Consider the following 22,580-nt stretch of genomic DNA (forward strand, 5'->3'; position numbering starts at 1 on the left):
CCGTTCGTTGTATGTTTTAGCCTCCAGTCCCCTAATCATCCTGGTTGCTCTTTGTACTTTTTTTAGAGTCTCAACATCTTTTTTATAAAGTGGTGAACAAAACTGGATGCAGTACTCGAGGTGTGGTCTTACTAAGGCTTTATAGACTGGTATTAGTACTTCCCTTGATCTTGATTGTATCCCTCTGTTAATACAATTTAGGATTGCATTAGCTTTTTTGGCTGCTGCTGCACACTGCTGGCTCATATTTAGCTGGTTGTCCATTAAGACTCCAAGATCCCTCTCACAGTTACTGCTATTTAGCCTGGTTTCACCCAGTCTATATGTGTACTTTTGGTTTTTCTTGCCTAAGTGCAGGAAACTGAACGTATGAAGAAAGCAATCATTACATATGCAAGGACACTGATGTGAGAAGGTAACCTTGCTTTCATAGTACAAGGTATTTTTTTCTTTGATACCATTTTGTTTAGAAAACAACACAAATAAAAAACACTGAGTTTTAAAAAGACTAGAGTTACAAGTACAGAAGCATCAGCCTCCTGGTGAATATAAACCAAATCAAAAGGATATCCCATGACCACATTATTGAATCATATTATACCATCAAACTGGAAGATATTCTGATTGGGACAAGCTAAGGTAGTCCTTGACTTACATCTATTTGTTTAACATCCATTCCAAGTTATTACAGTGTTGAAAAAAATGACTTATGATTGCTTACTTACAATTGTCACAGTGCTTCATTGTCACATGATCAAATTTTGGTTGATCCCATGTCCTGGGATCACACGATCCCATTTACAAACTTCCCAGAGGACTTACAAATATAATTAATGAGGGAAGCCAGGTTCTCTTAACAACTGACTTAAAAAAATCATAAAACTGAGTGTGACTCACAATGATCACATTGAATGGAACTTCCAGTACCAATTCACAAATTTATGTTGAAGCCTATCTATACAGTGAATTTTGTTCAGATTATACTTGAAGACAGAGATTTTCAATCTTTTTTTTTTTTGCACAATAAAACATTTACTTCTGTGACCCTATCATAATCACTGCTACCTAGAAAAATAATACTTTATTATCAGCAACGCTTATTAATCCAAAGTGTATCATATAAAGACCATGCCCCACGAGAAAAACAACATGACCCCTGCAGCAGGGTAGCATAAGATGTGGATGGCCAACTTGCAACCAGTTAGCTCCAGGCAGCTATTACACTTTCTTTAATGAAACTATTGGCCTAATTTCAAAAGCATTTTGAAACTAATGATTCTCATCTCTGCCTTTATATTTTTTTTAACAGTCCACTATGTAGAAAGAGAATGAGAGGGTGGGGAGGGGAAGGAGGAAGGGAGGGAAGAGGTTCAGAGAGAAAAACAGGATACCTGGAAAAGAGAATTAATGCCCTCATCTACTTCTGGCTCTGGTTCCCTCATGTATCCTTCAGTCCTGCTGACCGCTGGAATGCATCCCTTACTTGATTGTACCCTGAACAAAAAAAAGAAAAAAAAAAAAAGTTCCCTGCACTAGGATGGCAGAAGCTGTTTGGGCTCTATTAATAAAATGATATACAATTCTGCAAAAGAGTTTAACGCAGACTTTTCCTACTGCCATACTATTATCCTGGCAGATGAGACCATGCCAGGGTAACACATATAGTGGATACTGTTATAAAGTATTATTTCAGTTCTTGGGAGAAAAAACCTTTGTGTGGGGTGGGATGGGGTGTCAGAGCTGGAGGAGTAGAGATCAATGTAACTGCTTTTATTTTTTTATGAGAATAAATGGTAAAGGCCTTTGGTGTATGAAAAAGTAACTAAGGGGATATACGCTAGTCACAGGAGTGGGGGCACTGAAGCAGTGAAATCAGAAAAAGAAATCGGAGGTGGAAATCTGAAATCACACACACACACACACACACACACACACAGAGACACACACACATATATGTGATTTCAGATTTCCACCTCCGATTTCTTTTTCTGATTTCACTGCTTCAGTGCCCCCACTCCTGTGACTAGCGTATATCCCCTTAGTTACTTTTTCATACACCAAAGGCCTTTACCATTTACTATATTTATATATATATAGAAAGAGCCAAAGTACCACATGTTTCTAAACAGCTTGTTACCATTCTCTCATTAAAAATGTGGTTCAGAAATCCACACCGTTGTATTGTAATAGTGAAAGGGCATATCCTGGGATATGCTAGACAATAATGCTACCTGAAAAGAATTTTTTTAAAATGGTCTTGTCCCACAAAAAATATACGTTTGGGAGTCTTTGTGGTTAAATTGGGAGAAGATTAAAAGACAATGTTATTTGAAAATTCCAGTCTGGTTATCGACTATTGAAGCATTTTCTTATCCTATAATAAAAAGGAACAAACAGTTAGATATGGGGAAACACTGAATGAAAAGGGTGAACGTAAATCTATGCAAAAACTAGAGGAACAAGGTATAAAGATGATTGGTTTTCATATGCGCAAATACATTCAAGGTATGATAAAGATTTTAAAACAGAAGGTTTCTATGATAAATTGACTGATCTAGATAAGATTTTGACAGGTACTGATGAAAAGGTGATTAAAAAACTGTATGGATATTTATTAGAAATCAAACTAGAAGAAGACAAGTTAAAGAAACTATGATTGCTTGGGGGAAGAACTTTGGATATGGGATTGATTTAGAGAAATGGCAAAAATTGTGATCTCAAAATTATAAAATGATAATGTCAACAGCTTATAAAGAAAATTTGTATAAGATGTTTTACAAGTGGCATTTCCCCCCAACAAGAATAGCAAGAATGTTCAAGAATAAATCCGAAAAATGTTGGAAATGTCATCAGACACCTGGCTCATATTACCATATGTGGTGGACTTGTGCGGACGCTAAAAAATACTGGACTAAAATCCACATGTGGTTGGAAAAAATGACAAAAAACCATATAGATTTGAAACCGGAGATATTTTTATTGGGAATTTTACCTGAAACATATAGTAAAGATTTGAAATACCTGATTGTAAATGTATTAAGAGCAGCTAGGATTGTATTTGCTAAAAACTGGAAAAATTAGAAAATACTATCGCAGGAGGAAATTATTAAGAAAATATTGGAATGTGCTGGAATGAGTAGATTGACATTTGAAATTAGAGAACAAGAGGCTAAACAATTTTATAAAATTTGGGACCTTTTCTATCAATGGTTAGATAATAAAATATAGTAAAGAAATATGTAGATTCTTAGAAAATAATAAATATATAAAGATGTACTTTTTTAATTATATCTACAAAATGTTTTTAGGATAGATTTGGGAGGATAATGTGAATTGCTATAAAATAAACTAAGTAAATTATGGTTATCTCGTAAAACATGAATGAATAAAACTATAGTCAAATGACTGATTAATAATGATACTAGAGTACTTAATTTTTGATTGATAATATGAGTTTTTATGTAATGTAACTGTAATTGAAGACTACGAAATGGATGCACAAAATAATTTGTAAACCAACTGACATACTGTTTGTATGCCTATGAAAGAAAGTTTTGATGTTTTTGTTTTGTTCGTTTATGTTTGTTTTTAAAAACTGATAAAATTTACAAAAAAAAAAAAAAGATATGTGGCATACATTTTCACAAACTTATGTAAGGGCCAAAATACCCAGGGCTCTGTTAGCTTTCCATTATACTGCAAGATATTTTGCTTTTGTTAGAAAATATTAACACAGCCAACGCTCAGATATAATATCTGGCTAGTTGAAAATTTCACCTCTCTCTCCCTCTCTCTTTATATATTCATACACAGTAGTAAGCTATTCTCTTGTAATGAGCTCCTATTAAGAGTTTTAATCCTCTGGTGCCTTACTTTTACGTGGGTTTTAGCAGATTTAAGTAAAATCTTCTTGTAACCATTGATTGAGGTGTAGCTCCATATCCTCCAAACAAGAGAGAATACCTGGAACATCAGTATCTGGACTCCAATCAACAATCTGGCACTACCAGGATGGAGAATGCTAGACATCAAAATGAACTGATCCATTTTCTATTCTATATAGGAAATCACATTTAAAAAACATATATGATATAAAGGAAGAGAAAAAAATCCACATGGAATAATATATCTAAGGTTCGGCATCTTCTTAATATAATATTCTAGGTATCAGTGTTTCCATGATTTCAGTAATCATATTATTTTGCAAAATCTTTTGTGAGAATGCCAATATCTTGCAAGTTGTAAGATTCAGCAGTTTTGTGAAATTTCAATCATATAAAAAAAATTAATTTTAAATGCAAAGTTGTGGGCTTATACATGGCATTTACCAAAACAGCAGACATCTTATCACCTCCAGGCACTGTGTCACGATCTATTATATAATCTGGATAGATCTTTTCTCTTTTAAGTATCTTCTTTCTAATAGAATGGGTTATTTTTCTTTTTTTTAAAAAAATCATAAACTGCATCTCCTTATACTTAATTATTTAACAATTTTATTGGGTTATAAGATAAAATACGATACAAAATACAAAAGTAAATATGAAAATAGTGGGAAGAAAGAGGGGAAAGAATCCTTATACTTAATTTGAAGTGATACCATCCACAATATATCAAAATTTTGCTATTTTTTTCTGCTTCATGCTTGGCTCAAGTTTTAGAATGATGAAGACAATTCTTGAAACTACAATATCCATTATCTTGCAATTTACTCAGGTGCACTATAACTAACCCCCATTTTATTTGCTAACCACGAGGTAGTAGTAACATTATCCATAACAGCAGAACAGGGATGATGCTTATTCTTATATGGTGAGATGGCTGGAGAGTACAGTACAAGCTTAGCATGCCTATTTAGAAGCAGATTGTATAGAACAGGGGTCGCCAACCTTTTGGATTTCAGGGACCACCAAACTCATAATTTTAAATCCCAGGGACCACTAATATAAATTTTGACTGACGGTGGCTTGTTGACATTGGTGGGAGGGAGAAAGAGAGAGAGAGAGAGAGAGAGAGAGAGATCTGATCTAACCTCTCTCCTTCCCTCCCCCCACTCTCTCTCACACATACACAGAGGCAGGGGTGGGATTCAAATGTCTTAATAATCGGTTCTTGGGCATGGCCTAATTTGTGGGTGTGGCTTGGTGGCTTGGTCATATGACTGGCTGGGCATAGCTTGTATGTAAATATTATAAATATTTATATCAATATTGATTTTTTTTATAAAAAAGGGCAACTTTTACCCAAAATCAGGCAAAGCAGGCAGGCAGATTGAGTTGCTCACAGAATCACAGATTCATTCAGAGATCTATCTATCTGCCATCGGCTAGCTGAGTTTGTCACAGAAAATTTGCTTGCAAACAAACTCACAAAATTAACTCACAACACACCGTGTATGTAAATATTGAATTTTTTGGAAAAAAAGAGCAACTTTTACCCAAAATCAGGGAAAGCAGGCAGGCAGATTGAGTTGCTCACAGAATCACAGATTCACTTAGATAGATCTGTGTTTCTGCCATCGGTTATCTGAATCTGCAACTGACTAATAGAACCTCCAGTCCTAAGGGAGGTTCGGCTCTCTAAAGATTAGCTAGAAAGCAAGAAATCCAACCGTTTCCGGCTTTCTGCTGATCTAAATCTCCCAGCACAGCAGAACAGCTGATGGTAGGGGAAAAAAAAAGGAAAAATAGCAACTTAGCAGGCAAGTTTGCCAGGTAAGGAGTGAGTGGGTGGGGAGGGAGGGCCATGTGGGTGGCGCAGCCTTGTTTTTCCATGCAGCCTGGATTAATTGCTTTGGGGGGGGGGTGCTCTGGGGGTGACATTTCTCTGCGGACCACCAAAATTTTCTTGCGGACCACCAATTGGTGACTGCTGGTATAGAATCCTGTTCAGATCTCCTTTTCTTTCTGTTCTCAGAACTCCCACCCAAACTTTTTATCTCACAAACACTTTCCCCATCCTGGAGAATAGACATATTTTTCTTACCAGAGAACTGAAGTGATTTCTTATAGAGGGCTTTAGAAATTAGGACAATGGCTCCAGGTTGTTCACTCTTGACTTAAACAATTAGCCAGTGTGATGTAACGGTTGGGTTTTGATAGAGTTACTCTTCTGTAATATAAAATTTCTTGGCGTGCCTTAGGCAAGAACAAGCGCCATCTGCCCAACATTTTCTTACCATAGTGTCCAACCTAATTACCAATATCCTATGACACTTTAGAAGCAGAGCATGAATGAATAGCTATCTTCTCACTAAAATATCCCAGCAATTGGTATCCAAATGCATACTTGAAGATACACACACACACACACACACACACAAACGCGTGGGTGGGAGGAGGGAGAGGGAGACAGAGACTGTGTATATATGTATGCATGCATCAACTGGTCCTCTTTTAAAGCCGTTTCAGCCACCAACTTATGATATTTATGCCAGTCTATAATCATAACAAAGATTGTTTGACTGATTACAATAACAAATTTCACAACTTAAGTAAAAGAACATTATAACAGATCTGTCCATCAAAAAACAAAATCAAATTCCACACTCAGGTAATACTTTTATTAGCACCAATCAAAGTGACATAGAAGAATATACTGTATGGCTAGTCCTTGCTTACCAAATTCCTTTGTTTAGTGATCATTTGAGTCTATAATATTTTAAATAAATACTTCTCGCAATTTATAAATCCTTGCATTTATGACTATTACAAATCTCACAGTAACATTACTACTATTTTGATACTTTGCAATTGTTGCTTATTTATAATTGTTGCAACATCTTATGACTATATGATTGCCATTTGTATGTTTCACCAATGATTTGCAACAGACAGAATTAACAGAAAAAGTGGAAATAAAATAGTAAGTTACAGTCATGTAATGTTTCTGTTAGCAACCACAATAATTTGCTTAGCAACCAAAAGCTAAGAGATGTTAGGGTTTTTGCAATCATGTGATTTTTCTCCATTTTCTCCATTACAATGATGTGATTTTCTGCATAGCAGTTGCTCACTGAGCGACAAAGTTGCCTGTCCAAATTGTGGTTATTAAGCAAGGACTACCCATATTTGGATTCAAGGCCTCTGAATGTTTCCATCAATTAAATATCACAAAAAGTTAGAAATGGGGAGGAAAAAAAAGGATATTCAAAAGCAGGCCCAATCTAAAGCTATGAGACCTACAAATTTAGTTTCAAGATGGGAATTGTAAACAGTGTATTTCTTTGTGATAAGTGAAACACAATATGAAGTTTCATCTAGAATTCAGAAACAAAAATAAGAGTGACTCTTCTTATCCCAGGAATGAAATCACAAAAGTAGAAAGAGTCCATCCTAGTTTGGATTCCATCCTACCTTCCCTGAATGTCCCAGGTAGGTCTAGAAGTATTATCTCCTTATAATTTCTGTACATTGTGCATCCACTACATTTATGCATCAAATCACTGTCTTCTTTACCTCTTTTTTTTTAAGACCAAGTATTACTTCTTGGAGGAATTATTTCAGCTTCTTGTTACACTTCAACCCAAATTTTATCAGAAATGAAAATCCATGTATTTAGCACAGCCCAAATGATCACTAGGTTGATTACAATGCTACATGTATACCAGCATCCTAGCTGCAATATTTTTCTGTCAAATGTGTCATAAAATGTATTTGCTTTGTTTTTCATTTTAATTTACTCTCAGATATGGTAGCCCTCGACCTATGACCATAGTGGAGCCCAAAACTTCCATTATTAAGCAAGACAGTTCTTCCCTATTTTATGACCTTTCTTGCCACAGTTGTTAAGTGAATTGCTGCAGTTATTAATTTCATAACACGATTGTTAAGTGAATTGATTTTGCTTGTCAGAAGGTCACAAAAGGTGATACCATGGTCATGGGACATTGAAACCCATCATAAATTCATGCCAATTGCCAGGTGCCCGAATTTTTATCACATGCCCATGGGGATGCTGCAAATGACCGTAAATGTGAAAAATAAATCCTAAATTCTTTTTTTAGTGCCACTGTAACTCTAGTCACTAAATGAGTGGTCGTAAGTCAAGGACTCCCTGCGTAGCAAACAGCAAGATTCTCTTTTGGTATGGAATTAATGCTAGCCTATTATTTTAATAGGCCTTTACATCATTTTAATTTATAAACCAATTCTAACAGCAGTGGGGCACTGATATAAAAGGATTAAGTAATCCCATCTTTAATGGACAAGATGTTGCATTAGGAGAAGAGAGATATCAATTCAAATCCATCCTCAGCTTTAGGCCATCCATTAGCTACATTCATGATTAACTAGGTTCATTAAGACCTAGTAGTGCACCTACATAATATGGTCTTTGTTGTGTGGCTCAACTCAGCATATTGTACAACTGTAGTCAATTGGATTAAGTTTGAATAGCTAAATTGATAAGCATGTTGTATAAATTCTCTCTTTGCCACACCTATCCCATAGGCCAGTCGTGAAGAAAAAATAAACGCTATTATGTACAGCACTTTGAACTCCTGAAGAAAGATGCATATAAAGTTAATAAAAATGAATATGAAGAGCTACTCCTTTCAAATTCTAACTTCGTTTATATACTGAATAAACTCCTACTTTGTTTGATGATAGTTGATAATATTCCCTCCATTCATAATGCACTATCCACATTCCCCCGCCCACTGAGTAGGAATTTATTTGGTTCATGGCAGAATTGCCTTTCCTGGAAATACATCCTTTCATTCCTTGTTGATACCTGTGAGAGTAACAGAATTTGTCCATGATTTACAGATAGGTCATGGCATGGTAATCTTTTTAAAATTATTATTAGTTCAGGATTGCTGGTGATCACAACATCAATGAAGTTTGCAGCATTTGGTCTGTAGCATTTGAATCAAGCCACATATGCCCAGTACAGAGTCCATGTATAATTGTGCAGTTGTATTCTAGAAATCTAGCAGACTGCCAGTTAAAAGTTTCTCTCTGCCAGCTCTAGTCTTTCCCCTAATCATAATAAACAATATCTTTAAGTCTCCCACATACCTAGGATTGTCTTCCCTTTTGGGCTGATATATTCGTAGAAATTCAATGCCAAAAATGACATAAGGATGGGCAGCGTCGTAGATGGCTTTAAAAGGCATGTAAGATATTTGTAACTAGAATCATCATAGGCAGCAGCAATGTTGATTTATACATTTGGATGGTTGGAGCCACATAACAGTACAAATAATACTTTGTCAATGACCATAAGTGGGACTAGAGTTTCTGGGCTAAGTGAGTCATGCCCAATTTTATGACCCTTTTGGCACCATTGCTAAGAGAATCACTGCAGCTGCTAAATGAATCATTTGGCCATTAAGCAAATCTGGCTTCCCCATTGACCTGGCTTATTGGAAGCCGGTTGAGAAGTCACAAATGGCAATCACAAACCCCAGGGTTGCTACAACATCATAAATGCATGCTGGTTGCCAAGTACCCAAATTTTGATCACATGACTATGAGAATGCTGCAAAGGTAATAAATGTGAGGACTGATCGTAAGCCACTTTTTTCAGTGCCATTGTAACTTCAAATGGCTGCTAAATGAATGGCTGTAAGTCAAGGACTTGTATTACCTCTATGCTTTATTTTGTAGCAGCCTCTAGACAGTCACTATTGTAAACAAGGTGCTATGCATGACTTGTTCTGAATCAACCGCATTTTTTTATAGTCTTGAATTGCACTCAAAATTTGGGGCTTCTACCCCATGGAGATTGCCCGAGCTAAGCTGTATCTTGGGTGAGATTACATAGTTCTTTATGTGCACTATATGCTGACTTCTGATCTAAAGTAAATGGAAAGTGAGGGAAAGGTGAAAGGGAGCAATAGTCAGTGAGTCCTCTTCCCCTAGGGTTTGTCCTTGTAACCTAGAATTGATGCTAAATGTTAGACAGTAGCTGGCAAATGGAGCATGAAAGGCTGCCACTTTTATTATAGGGCCAGCCTTTGATTTCACATATTACAATTCAGTTTCATGGGATTTGGGTCATATGTAATGGAGATTGGCAAGTACCCCTGACCGCTTTACCCAGAATGAAAAGAAAGGGTGGGATGGAACAATGTTTTCCAATATACCTAAAGGAACACTGCTTTCTGCTCTGATACCTTGCTGCCACCTACAACAATCCGCCAGTTGAGATGGTTGCATCACCCTCCCCAATGTTATTGAAACAAACAGAAAGGCAGGATACACACTGACTGAATATGTGAAAGGTAGGACAACTGCTAACCTTGTCCTCAAATCACTGCCTCCTCCTTATATTCACATTTAGCTGTGTGGCAGAAACATTCTAACATCATCAAGTGTCTGGATGAGCACAGAACAAAACAAAGAGTATACTAGCATTCTAAGCGTTTGGGATCACATACTTTATTTCAGAGATAGACTTCTCGTGTAGCAAAAGCCATCCACAGACAGACCAACCTACATGTATACAGCAAGAATGGATCAAGGACCAGCATATTTGACAATCCAAAATAGTCTCACCCAAGAGAAATGTTCTCAGAACTATGGGATATAAGAGTTGAAGTCTACTGCCGTGTTTCTCCAACAATAAGCCCCTCCAATAAGAAAGCCCAGCACTTTTTTATATGCATGTGGTGAAATTAAGCCCTGCTCTCAAAATTTGGGCCTATTTAAAGCATGTGTTCCCTGCCATTTCTCACATCGCTTGAACAACACGAGGTGAAGAGAAATGGGGGGAAGGATGGGGGAAGGGTGGGGGTGGTGGAAACTTGCCATTAGGAGCATCCCGTGGGCAGCCTCGGCTAGAGCACCCCGTGGGCAGACCCGCGTCATCACCAGCCACTTCTATTGGCCATTAGGAGTGTCCCACGGGAAGACTCGCATCGCCACCAGCTGCTCCTAACGGCCGTTAGGATCGTCCCGCGGGCAGACACGTCTCGCCACCAGCCGCTTATATCAGCTGTTTGGATCATCCCGCGGGCAGACTCACTTCACCACCAGCCGCTCCTAACAGCCGTTAGGAGCGGCTGGTGGCAAGGCGAGTCTGCCACAGGACGATCCTAATGGCCAATGAAAGCAGCCTGGTGGTGAGGTGGGGCTGCCCAAAGGGCACTCCTAACAGCCAATAGAAGTGGCCTGGTGGCGAGGAGAGTCTGAATGTGGGGCGCTCTAGGTGAGGATGCGCGTGGGGGGGAAATTAAGTCACCCGTCAAAAAGATGGCCTAGCCATTTTTTCGGGGGTCAAAAAAAATAAATAAGTCCCAGCCTTATTTTATGAGAAACATGGTAAATTGGTGGCCATCTAGTTCCAGATTAAGAACCTCCAATGGGCAATGACCGGAGACCATCATTATTTATCATGTTTCATTGCTTTAACACTTTAATCAGTAGGAAATTCTTCCTAATACTCAGTCTGAACTCTTTAATTTCGGTCTGTTGATCTCTAGTCTATTCTCAGTTTCAACATTGAATTGGGCCATTTCCAAATGGATGTGAATGTCTTTCAAATATTTATATACAGCTATCCTATCTCCGTTTAATATTTTTTACAAACTAGTAGTATTTTGCAAACTTGTGATAGCACAAAACAAAACAAATATAACTTCTAATATAGGATCTCTTAATATAATTTGGTAAAATTCTTTCAACCTCCAATATCTCACATACTTAACTTCACAAGCTTCCAGAGTCACTACAGAAAGGACAGACATCATCAGGCAACCTGGTGATGGCAGTCATCGGTTTATTACAGCACAGGTCCCTAAAAGTTTTATGCTGTTAGGAACACTTGTCCATTCACAAAATGGCTGTAATGGAAGAACGTAGCCAGTTATAAAGCACTGATTTACAAGCATGTTACTTACCATCGCTCTCTACCCACCTCATGCAAAATGCTCTCACCTGATTCATTTTTTGTGTACAAGGAGAAATATCTCTACTCTTAAGTAATGAATTACACCTAATCCATACTTTTACTTCCTAAGAAATAAGATATACATATATTTTTGAAATTAATACTGATGATGGATAAGGATACTTTCTTTGCTTTGGATTATGCCAACTTTCCATTTTAAAAAATCTTACTTTAAAAATTAGATGTAATTTAATGTAAGTTATTGGAGCTGTGAATAGGTACCAAGAAAGGTGTATTCTGAAACTAAAGATCACAGTAGCTTTTACTGTCCAAACTTGTTGAACTACAACTGTTCAACCTTCCTGACGAATAGGTTCATATATGGAATCCATTTTTGTTGTTCTGAATTCCCTGGAACTTGAATGGATTTATTGTTCACAAAAGCTTGCCTATCAGATATGTCCCTTCTTCAATGACATTCACCAAACAATACACAACAATTAGACTATCTTCCAAAGTTCCAGTATTTATGCCACCTCTAATTAAGAGGTATTTGACTTTTTCAGGGTGCATCTAAGCTTATACTGACAGGAGCCAAGTTACCTTTGGCAGTGAAGTACTTATCCATGCCCATTTCTAACTTGCAGAAACTTAACTCACAATTCTTTTCTATGCTTATCTATATATTGTTCAGATTGTGCTAACCTATGGCATGTTTTAATAATGATGACACAGTACTCTAGTTCACATAATTTCACATAATTAATAAATCACATTTTGATTTGTTAGTTACTAAATTTATTAAATGGGCAGGATTCACATAATATGCTAAACTAGGCCAATATGATGTTGGATAACTGGTATTTCAGCATGTTTTGGGAACCCAAACATTATCTTAGAATATTATATGAATTAAGACAATCCACAATAAGCCAGCATAGTTTATTTGGGCACTACATGCTGTATACATTTATACTGCATTAACCTGGATTTAAGGATTAACATGGTGAGTGCACCCTGTCTTGTATAAATCCTACCATAATAAAATTGAATCATGATTTACAGTCACTCAGTTCATCATACTGAGCTGAAACCAAACAAACCTTATTATGGCCTCCTGCTGTATATAAACCTGAGCAATCTCACTTAGATTCCATCAAAAGTTATATCCCTGCATGTACTATTTTTTGTCTGGATGGGAGTCCATTTCTCTCTCAATTCAATTGCCTTTTCCTGTGGAAAAGCAAAAGCCCACCCATCTCTGATCTACCTTGGCAAAATGGGTCTTAGTGTCTGGGAAATTATGCCTGTGATGCCTTTTATTCTTCTGATTTGTTTGGCATGGGGTGGTGGGAACGTAGCTAATCAAAGAGTCCAAAGGGGAAGTGAGGGGGGAACAGATTGCAATGGTGTATGTTCCTTTATTTGTGTCAGTGATTAATCCCACCACTACACACACACACACACAAGGGGGAGGGGGAGAGAGATGCATAGCCCCAACTAGGTTGATGAAATGTGAGAAACTGAGATTTCACATCAAATGTGTTATTCTTACTAGCAGCAGCCTGCTGCAAAAGGGTCCATTTATATACCTTCCCTAATTTAGTGTTTCATAAAAGCCATGCTTTTCAAAAAAGAAAATGAAGAACAGTGCGTGTATTCCCATTCTCCTTTGTAAAATCAAGTCTCTTCAGCATCTCTAAGTCTGTTGGATTGTCAAACAAGAAAATGCTGTTTGAAGTCACCATCCTTTCCCTGCTTCTCCTATTCCTGGTTTTTGCACATAAAAAAGAGGGGGGAAAACATTGGTGAGATCCATGATGGCACTTTCAATCATGACATTGGTATATTTTTCTAAAATCATCCTTGTTGATATATAACCTGCAAAGGCAATTCACTAATTCAGTTCTTAACTCAAGTGAAAGGCTAATCCTATCAAAAGTATCCCTGTTTCATTACCTCTAGGATAAAGTTTTGCTACATTCTCTCTTCAATATTTAAATGCACAAACAAAAGCCAATATAAATGCTTTCCTAATAGGTTTTAATGAATTAAGGGGACATTTGTTTTAAGCATTGCAAAATCAAGGCCTTACAAGAATAGGCATTTGTGAGGATCAGATGAAAAGGTCCTCTTTGCCTAAGAGATGTAGGCTTTCCCAAAATTAAGATGTAAACCTGTAACATGGAAGCTATTTCAGATGCAAGGTGGAGATTTGCACATCTGAAGGTTCTCCCTGCAAAATCTCCCTTGCACAAACTTCCCCATCTAGAGAAGTGTACCAGAGAGAATCTGTGGTTTTAAAATGTCTTCTGGATAGGCTACTTCCTTTCATCCAGAAAATTGTATTTAATAAAGGAACAGCAATTCTATATGAAAAAGGAGACTTCCCAATTATTCTCACTTAGAGATCTCAAATAGGTTTACTATAGTAGAACAGAGGTTTTTAGTCTCCATTGCTATTTTGTGAAAACTAGGCCCCAAAGCAGATCCTTGGAGTTTTCATGTTGTTAATAACAACCATGTCCAAGGACCAACACCAGAATCCAGGTGTGTTTTACAGTCACAATAAATACTAGATTCAAAGGCCTACCTGTATTGGGGCTGTGCTGAAGTGGATCTTGCGATTAGGAACAGCCTCATCCTCTTCTGACAGCCCAGGGATCTCGACACAGCTAGATTCCGGTGCATACAGTCCATCACCATCTTCATCTTCATCCAGCCCACTCCCTCCCGAATCCTCCCCCAGTCCACTGTAGGCACTAATGTCCACCAGGTCAGCCTCAGAGAAGTCCTCCTTCTTAGACTCATCACCCAGGTCATTCTCCTCTGGTCCTTCAGCCTTGGTCACTTCCTCACAATAAGTGTCTGCCAATGGGCCTGGAGTTTCTAAGTATCTTTCACCACCCAGCTGGCCATTTTCCAAGGCCGCATGCACTGTGACCTCAGCTTGAATCACCTCTGCCCTGAGAGGGTCAGATCCCTTAGAGACCTTGCTGTTCTCATCTGCCACTGCTGCTGCCGCCACTGCCACCTCAGCTGCCTCAAACTCTTGTTCAGAGTCCCCACTCTCTTCCACTTCCACAGGCTTGATCTTGCGCACTTCTTGGACCTTCTGAGGACGTAGCCCCATGTTGGAATCCTTATCCCCTGGCTTTGCTGCTACTGACCCAGTGGGAACCAGCTTGTTTTGGGCTTTGTCAGTCTCAGGCAACCTTGCTCTCACTTGGAGTGCAGGCCCATCACTATTCCTGGTTTCCACCTTGGCACCTCCTTCTGGAGCCTGGAGGAAAACCCTGGACCTTTTGCTAACAATTTTGGAGTTGAGAGGCCCAACTTTGCCAGGGGCTTTATGGAGATTATTCCTCAGGTCAGCCTTTTCAAAGACAGCACTGAGTTGGCTTACAGTGGGAGACACAGCCTCTGTGTCTAGCTTGTCCAGGGATTCTGTGCTGCCATTGAATCTCACCACCACATCCAACTTCCGGTCTTGGAAGCCAGCTCTCTCTTTCCTCAGAAGCAGTTTGTTGGTGGTCTCCTTCTCCTGCAGGCTCCTCTCGAAGATCTTCCGTGTCTCCTGGAGCTTGGACAATGGCTTATCTGTTTTGGAGTCAAACCGGCTCACCCTCTCAGATACGCTGGTGCCCAGTTTCAACAACGCGCTATGGTCCACATTCTCGTTCAGACTGCTGGCCCGGGGCAAGGACAACCGGACCGGCTTCTCCTTCATCTTGGCCAGATCAACTGCTCCCTCCCCTGGTGGAGGCGCAGTGCCCATTTGCAGGAACATATTTTTGATCCGATGGACATTGGACCCATACTTCTTGTTCCTGGCTTTCTTGGCCTCCTCACTGTCAGCTTGGCCCAGGGCATCCTTGGAGGCTTTCAAAGCTTGGATGCCAGCTTCGTAGGCGTTCCGGTGAGGTGAAGCACTCCTCAGGCTGCCTCCAGCCCCATTGCCACCGGTGGTGCTGCCCCCACTGCTGCTGGTGCCACTGCCGCCAGGAGTATTATGGGACTCAGTCTTCATCATGGTTCACCAAATCTTCTGGTGTCGCTGACACCACATAGCCTCAGGCTTCCTCCACCCCCCCCACCCACCCCCGGCCACGCTGCCTCCTCTTCCTCCTTCACCTCCAGCAGCCGCAATAGAATCACATCGCGAGAACCCGAAAGGGGCAAGGCGGCGCGGCACGCTGCTTCTTCTCTAGCAGGCAGCGTTCATTGTGTGTGAAGGAAAAATGTGGCCAACCGGCGGTGGGGGCGGCGAGGAGAACCGAATCCAAGGAGCTTCTGACCCACGGCGGTGGCAGCGGGAAGGCAGATCCTCCGAAGGGTCTGGATTAGCTGAGGCCCATTGCAGCCGGCTCGTCGGATGTGTTACACCTCCCCCTTCTTCCCCCCCAGCCTCTTCCTCCTCCTCCTCCTCTTCCTCTCCCTTCTTGTCGCTTTCGCTCGCTCGCTTTTGCAGCGCGATGACGGAGACCAAACCCTTCTGCAAACGCCACAGCCTGTCGCTCCTTTAAAAAAACAGTGGAGTGGGGGAGAGCAGAGGGCGGGGGGAAAATGAAGAGAAAGAAGGGGGAAAACCTCTGGGTCTTAAAGTGATCACACTCTTGCACCTCCCTCGTTTTCTGCTATGGCAGGAAAGGAAGCAAAAAAAAAAAAAAAAAGGGCAGCGGCGCGTTCTTCCTCTCTTTTTCTCCGCCCCCCAACCCCCCGTTGCTTTCTCTTTACCGAATAAGCGAAAATGAGTCCATCAATCCAATTGCAAGAGGAAGGAAGAGATGCGGTGGGGAGGGAACCTCGGCTACACCAGCTTTTGGATTTACCTCGCCGATGAATTATTAAAAAAAATAATCATGACAATGTAATCCAATCGCTTCCTCGTGTCGCCTTTTTCACGCCTTACTGGCGTTGGGGGGGTGGGGATGGGGAGAGGCGCGGTTTAAGCACTCGTGTCTACGCACACATATGCACCCACCTCACGTGTCTTTGCTCCAAAATTGGATTAACCGTGGACACCCTTTCCCAGATATTGTCCCACCCTGATATTTTTCAGCTCTTTAAGGGACAGTATTATCTCTGAATGGCAGCCAGCTTCACTGATGCTGCGGGATCCACCTCAGGGGTGGGATTCAAATTTCTTAACAACCGGTTCTGTGGGCGTGGCCTAATTTGTGGGTGTGGCTTGTTGGTTATGTGACTGGTGGGAGTGGTTTGTTGATTAGGCGTGGCTACATGGTCATGTGGTGGGTGGGCGTGGCCATGTGGCTGGCAACCCAAATTTAAGTGGTCCTCACTTAATGACCAGGTGCTCGCTTAGTGGCCAATTGCTTAGCAAGTGCTTTTGGCCAGTTTCCAAGGCCTGGAGAACCCTGAAGAGGGCGAGGCGAGGCGCGGGCAGCTACGGGAAGTGCTGCAGAGGGCTGGGCGGAGCCAACTCAACATCACTTCTTTGCCCCAATGACTAAGTATTAAAAAAGATATACCAAAACAAAAGGTAGTTTATTATGTCATGTTTTTAATGCTTAAATAATAAAAAGGTACACAAAACTATATTGTTACAACTTTTTAAAATATTAATCAAAAACTATTACATAACAAAACTTTACAAAAAACAAAAATTATTTAAAGTACTCCCCAATTGCTTTTCTATTATCATCCTGAGTTACAGTTTTCTGGTGTTTAACATGAGCATCATCAGCTATGTGATGATGTGCCCTAAACCACTTCTTTACTATAGAAACAGGGTCCCATTCTTGCAGAGATAAGCCAATTAGACTGATGGTCAGGAGGTTTGTAATATTGGAAACCATAAGGTGACTTCTGCTTTCTGAACGTATTATGTTCCTCTGTGAGAAGCCCCTTTCTGCTTCTGCTGAACTGACTGCAATAGTTTTAATAATATCTTTAGCCTTTTTTAACGCTGCAAGGAATTGTATAATTTTTAGAATCTTTTAGTACATTTTCTATGAAATCACGATAATCATTAATATTGATTTCATAACTGAAAATTTGACTAAATGCAACCAATTGTCCTTCAGCTGCTCTCCATGGAACCACCACTTCTTCAATGTTCCAATAATCTGTCTCCAAATAATTTAGAAATTTTAATAGATCAATGTCTTTAAATTGGCAGCCTGTTTTTAAATATTCGCAATCCATCAATCTTTTCTTCAAATTAGTTACAATGCTTTGTATAAGTTTTTTGCAAGGAAGTCCCACAAATCGATGATTTTGTATAAAATTTATGTTTTTAAAGGTTTCTGAAGTAATTAATTCATCAACCTCATTTTCATATGAACCCTTTTCCTCTATAAGCATTTCAAATGATCTAATTGATCTTAGCACAAGTTTTTCAGCCTTTATAATGTCTATGTTTCTCGCTTGCAATGCACTAGAAAAGAGAGATATTTCAGTTAGCACATCAATCATCAAGGCCAAATCAGTAAGAAAATATAAGTTTTCAAGACGGGCAGCCATACCTGAGTATTTTTTATTCGAACAGAAAAACTGATGTAGCGCTGGATAAAGCCAGCCACACAGCTAGGGTTGATCTTAAACTACAGGCAGCCCATCTTGGTCCAAAAACTCTACCAATTTTTATAATTTCAATCTCAAATTGTTCAGAAATTTTGTTAAGTTCAATTAGGTTCTTATTCTATTGATGGAAAATAGAATATATTGTATCAATAAAAATTTGAAAATGATTGATTTGCTTTATTTCCCTAATAGAATCATCTAAAACAAGTTGCAGACGATAGTTTAAACAGTGCCATATTATAATATTTGGAAACTCTTTGGCTAACCTAGTGCTTACGCCAGATTTTCTCCCAAGCATAACACTGGCTCTATCACAGCAAAATCCAATTAAATGTTTCTTCAGATAGTTTCTATTAAACCCAACTTTATTCAAACTTTCTATAACCAAACAATATATCGTCTCTGCATCTTGTTTATCTAATTCTACTAGTTCAAAGGAAACTTGTTGGTGAGAAAGCTGGACCTTCAACTTTTAAGTACAGTATAAGAACTGGTTTGGAAGATATTGTTGAGGCTTCGTCAATTATCAAACAGATTTTGCGAGTTTTCTTAATAATTTTGGTAAATAAATGTTTCCTGATATCTTTTGCAATGAAATCTACTATTGCAACTGCAGTTCTACATGAATACAACCCTGTTCCCAAATCTAAACCATTTCTTTTTTGTAACTCAATCAGATCTTCTATATATGAAAATGGTCTGCACGTTTGTGTCAGATTATACACTGTAATAAACACTCTACATTTACTACCCAGATATTTCTCACTCATCTTCTCCAGTCCTTTGCTTATGACATCCTGCTCACATTGCTTCAACTTCTCTGTACAGATGTTGTCAGCCTTAGATGAGAAATGTTCCTTCAATTTCTTTCTGAAGGAAGCTTGTTGGATTTCTTTACTCCTTCCACATGGTTCAATTTGGTAATTCTTCTACTCCTTAGCTCCGTGGACACTTTTTTCTTATTTCACTTATTTCAAATCTTCTGCAATACTTGCAACCTAATTTTTTATGGGAAACATCCAGTCCATCATATTTTTCCCTAAAATTATTGTACTGCTTGCAGTGTCCAACAGTCAGGAAGGTTCCCTTCAATGTCTGATTCAGCTCTTCCAGTATCTGATGATGTGCTGGCTCCTTCCTCTGGTCATGGTGTGGATGATGTGCTGGTTCCACTTTCTTCTATGGATGATGTGCTGGCTCTTTCCTCTGGTCCTGGTATGGATGATGTACTGGCTCTTTCCTCTGGTCCTGATGTGGATGATGTGCTGGCTCTGCTTTCTTCGATGGATGATGTGCTGGCTCTGCTGTCCTCAGGCTCCAATGGTTGTAGTTGTGACTCTTTTGGATCTCCATTTGTTTTCTTGCCGAAGAAAGCAGACAAACTCATTTGCCTTTTCATCTTGGCAATATGCTGCAAAAAAATCAACAGTGGTTTGGATTCGATAGTTGTTGTAAGTTGACCGGTGAATGCAGTGGCAAGTAAAGAAAGCAGGCAAGGAACAGTGATCAGTAATATTCAGTTACTTTTAAGAGTCCCTGACACTATAGTTACTTAGTGTTTAAAAGATGTTATGGAAGAGGAACAAGTTTCACCAGACAAGAATGAGACGGAACGGAAAGTGGATTTGAAAATGACAGTCTATAAAAAAGATGTTGCACTGTGTATATAAAAGAATGGCTGATATTTTCATAATTACAATTCATTAATTGAAAAAGAAACACTTAAAATGGAAATATTATTAACAAACCAAGGGAATTTGTTATTTTGTGCCAGTAGTGGCACAAAAATCTTGCCTAGCCAAGACTACTTACCTGGACCAACAGTGCCTAATGGAATGCTCTCTCTATAGCAGAGAGAGAGAAGCCAGGGGAAGCCATTATTTGGTCACCTAACCTTTTTAGAATGCAGCTTAAAATATACTGAAGCTTTTTACAGCCTTATGCAGATTTATATAGTACAAAAAAAGATAATAGTACAAAATCATCTAAGAAGTTAGATTACAAATGGAATTGATAGGTACATTCACAGAGCAATACTGAATTCTTTTTCTGAAATTTATTCCTCAGTTTAAAAAACTGGAATATATGAATTCAATATTGGGCACTGCTAGAGTAGCTATTCAAGAGGATGTAGTGTCCAGGTTAGCAAAAATGGTAAAGCAACATATAGATTTAAATTTTAAAACCAGAAATATTTTTGTTGGTACCCACATAAAGGGAGTACAATACATATTTAATGTTACGCATGTTAACAGCGGCTAGAATTGTTTGCACAATAGTAGAAAAACGAAGAGATCTCCATGAAAATGAAATTTAAAAATTGCAATGTGCAGAAATGGATAGAGATAAGAGGTAGAAATTAGGCATAGAATGATCATTGCTATGTACGAATTAAATACAGAAGGTTGATAATTATAAACATGTTGATATAATTAACATAATTAGAAATAAGTCAATACAAAGAAATTTAAATAATTTTTCTGTTACACTGCTGTACTTATTGATATTTGTTTCTGCTTTGCTTTTTCATTTATGAAATATTTTATAATGCTTTATAATATAAATATAATAGAATTACAGAGGTAAGGTAAAGTAAGGATATATTGTTATAGAAAAGAGTAGTGATGATGAAATGAACATTATAAAGTAGATTAAGTAAAAATGGTGATTTGCTTGCATAAAATGATGTAATATTAGTAGTGTAGTAAGTAATTAATAATAGTGATAATATAAATAGATATAGTGGATTTATGAAATAAGGATTAATGCAAATTAGAAGGAAAAGACTGCAGAGATTGTGCACAAGTGATTTGTACCAACCAATACACTATGTAACTGAAGATGGTTTATGTTTATGTTTGTTTTGTTTATGTTTAAAAAAAATAAAACACTTTTATTTAATCCATCCATTTATGTATGCAGGCAACTTCTTGTTACATTGATGTTGCTATATATTGATTTAAGCAGAAACAGATAATGTATAACATCAATGTAACAAGAAGTTGCCTGTCTCCTTTTTGGTAAGTTGCTTTTTTATTTATGTATTTATTTATTTATTTTACTATCTGTTTTTGTTTTTATTAAGCATAAAAAAAACAGATACTAAAGAAATAAATAAACACATAAATAAAAATTATTTTACAATTCATCTTGATGTTTCTTTTTATTTGATTTCTAGGTGAAGTAGGTTTAGCTAATTTGTAGGCTTTTTTCTCTGTATCCCATGTGTTTGGATGTTGCTGTAATTTTATCTTCCTTTGTTGTGGAGAATAGATTGGCTTCAGCTTTTAATGGCTCTATTGACAAGGGTGGAGGCTGAATCCCTGCCTGAGCCTCCACTTCTCCTTTCTTGTAGGGGAATTTTCCTGCCCCCTTTTTTAATATTTTAAAATGTCTTTTCTTTTCCTAGGAGAGTGGTGAATCACAACTTCCAACACTAGAAAACAGTCTTGCATTAATTTTCCTCTGTTGCTTCTTTTCTCTTCTGTGTGCTTGTCTCTCTTCTCTCCTCCACACCACCCTTTAAATGTAGATTAAGGGTAAGCTGCTAAATGCTTTTTTTTGGGGGGGGGGATAAGACCACTACTTTGGAATGTCTGTGTTTCTTATATCAAGTCTTGCTTTTCCTTCACATCGACTCTCTTCTCATCCCAAGCAATAGTAACAGTGGGATTTTTTTTTTTTGTGACAGGATAAAGGCTGACCTGTTCTCATTTGATGCGTTGTGTTTTCACCTCCCAACTTCCTAAACAAAACGGAGATGTTCAGGGCTTTTAAGATTTCACCTGATTTTTAAGGAATACCTTTTACCTAAAGGAATGCTTTGCACTCATTTGCTTTGCTGAAGCCCCCAATTCGGATCTCCTTTTCAGTCAGAGCAACACAGTGCAGAAATACTAGGCTGCTTCTGCAGTAACTCCATTTTCCTTGTAAGACTTAGAATCAGTGAACTGCATCCTGCTCCCCTCTTCATGAAGTATATTCTTTCAGCATTGACTTCTGCCACCTCTGTGTACAATCCCAGAAGGCAGATCTTGAAGTAAGCAGAGTGAGTCTACTTAGTAAGATAACCACAAACATTTTTAGCTGATTTATAATACACCATCATTACATCACCATTAATGGGGATTATAAAGTTATATACTGATGGCGAACTAAGAAAAATACTGCAGTGTTATAGAGATTTTGAGAAACTACCA

General features: G+C 38.4%; 1 protein-coding gene and 1 pseudogene across 4 annotated transcripts in view; both read right to left on the minus strand.

The window, feature by feature from the left end:
• The window catches only part of PPP1R9B (protein phosphatase 1 regulatory subunit 9B), a 94,841-nt gene extending 77,925 nt beyond the window's left edge, over positions 1-16,916 (minus strand). For 2 of the 4 annotated variants that reach the window (XM_026710892.2, XM_087918449.1), the window contains exon 1: positions 14,429-16,754. In XM_026710892.2, the coding sequence (XP_026566677.1) occupies positions 14,429-15,868 (1,440 nt within the window). In that variant the 5' untranslated portion in view covers positions 15,869-16,754. Of the gene's footprint in view, positions 1-14,428; positions 16,755-16,819 lie in introns of those variants that run through there. The other 2 variants (XM_087918448.1, XR_015740462.1) reach the window with 2 other exon arrangements.
• A 546-nt stretch (positions 16,917-17,462) lies between these two features.
• LOC148124176 (E3 SUMO-protein ligase KIAA1586 pseudogene) lies at positions 17,463-19,209 on the minus strand (annotated as a pseudogene).
• Between the last annotated feature and the right edge of the window lie 3,371 nt (positions 19,210-22,580).

The sequence above is a fragment of the Pseudonaja textilis genome, chromosome Z (assembly GCF_049901715.1).
Source record: "Pseudonaja textilis isolate UNSWEBS1 chromosome Z, rPseTex1.2, whole genome shotgun sequence".
NCBI lineage: Eukaryota > Metazoa > Chordata > Lepidosauria > Squamata > Elapidae > Pseudonaja > Pseudonaja textilis.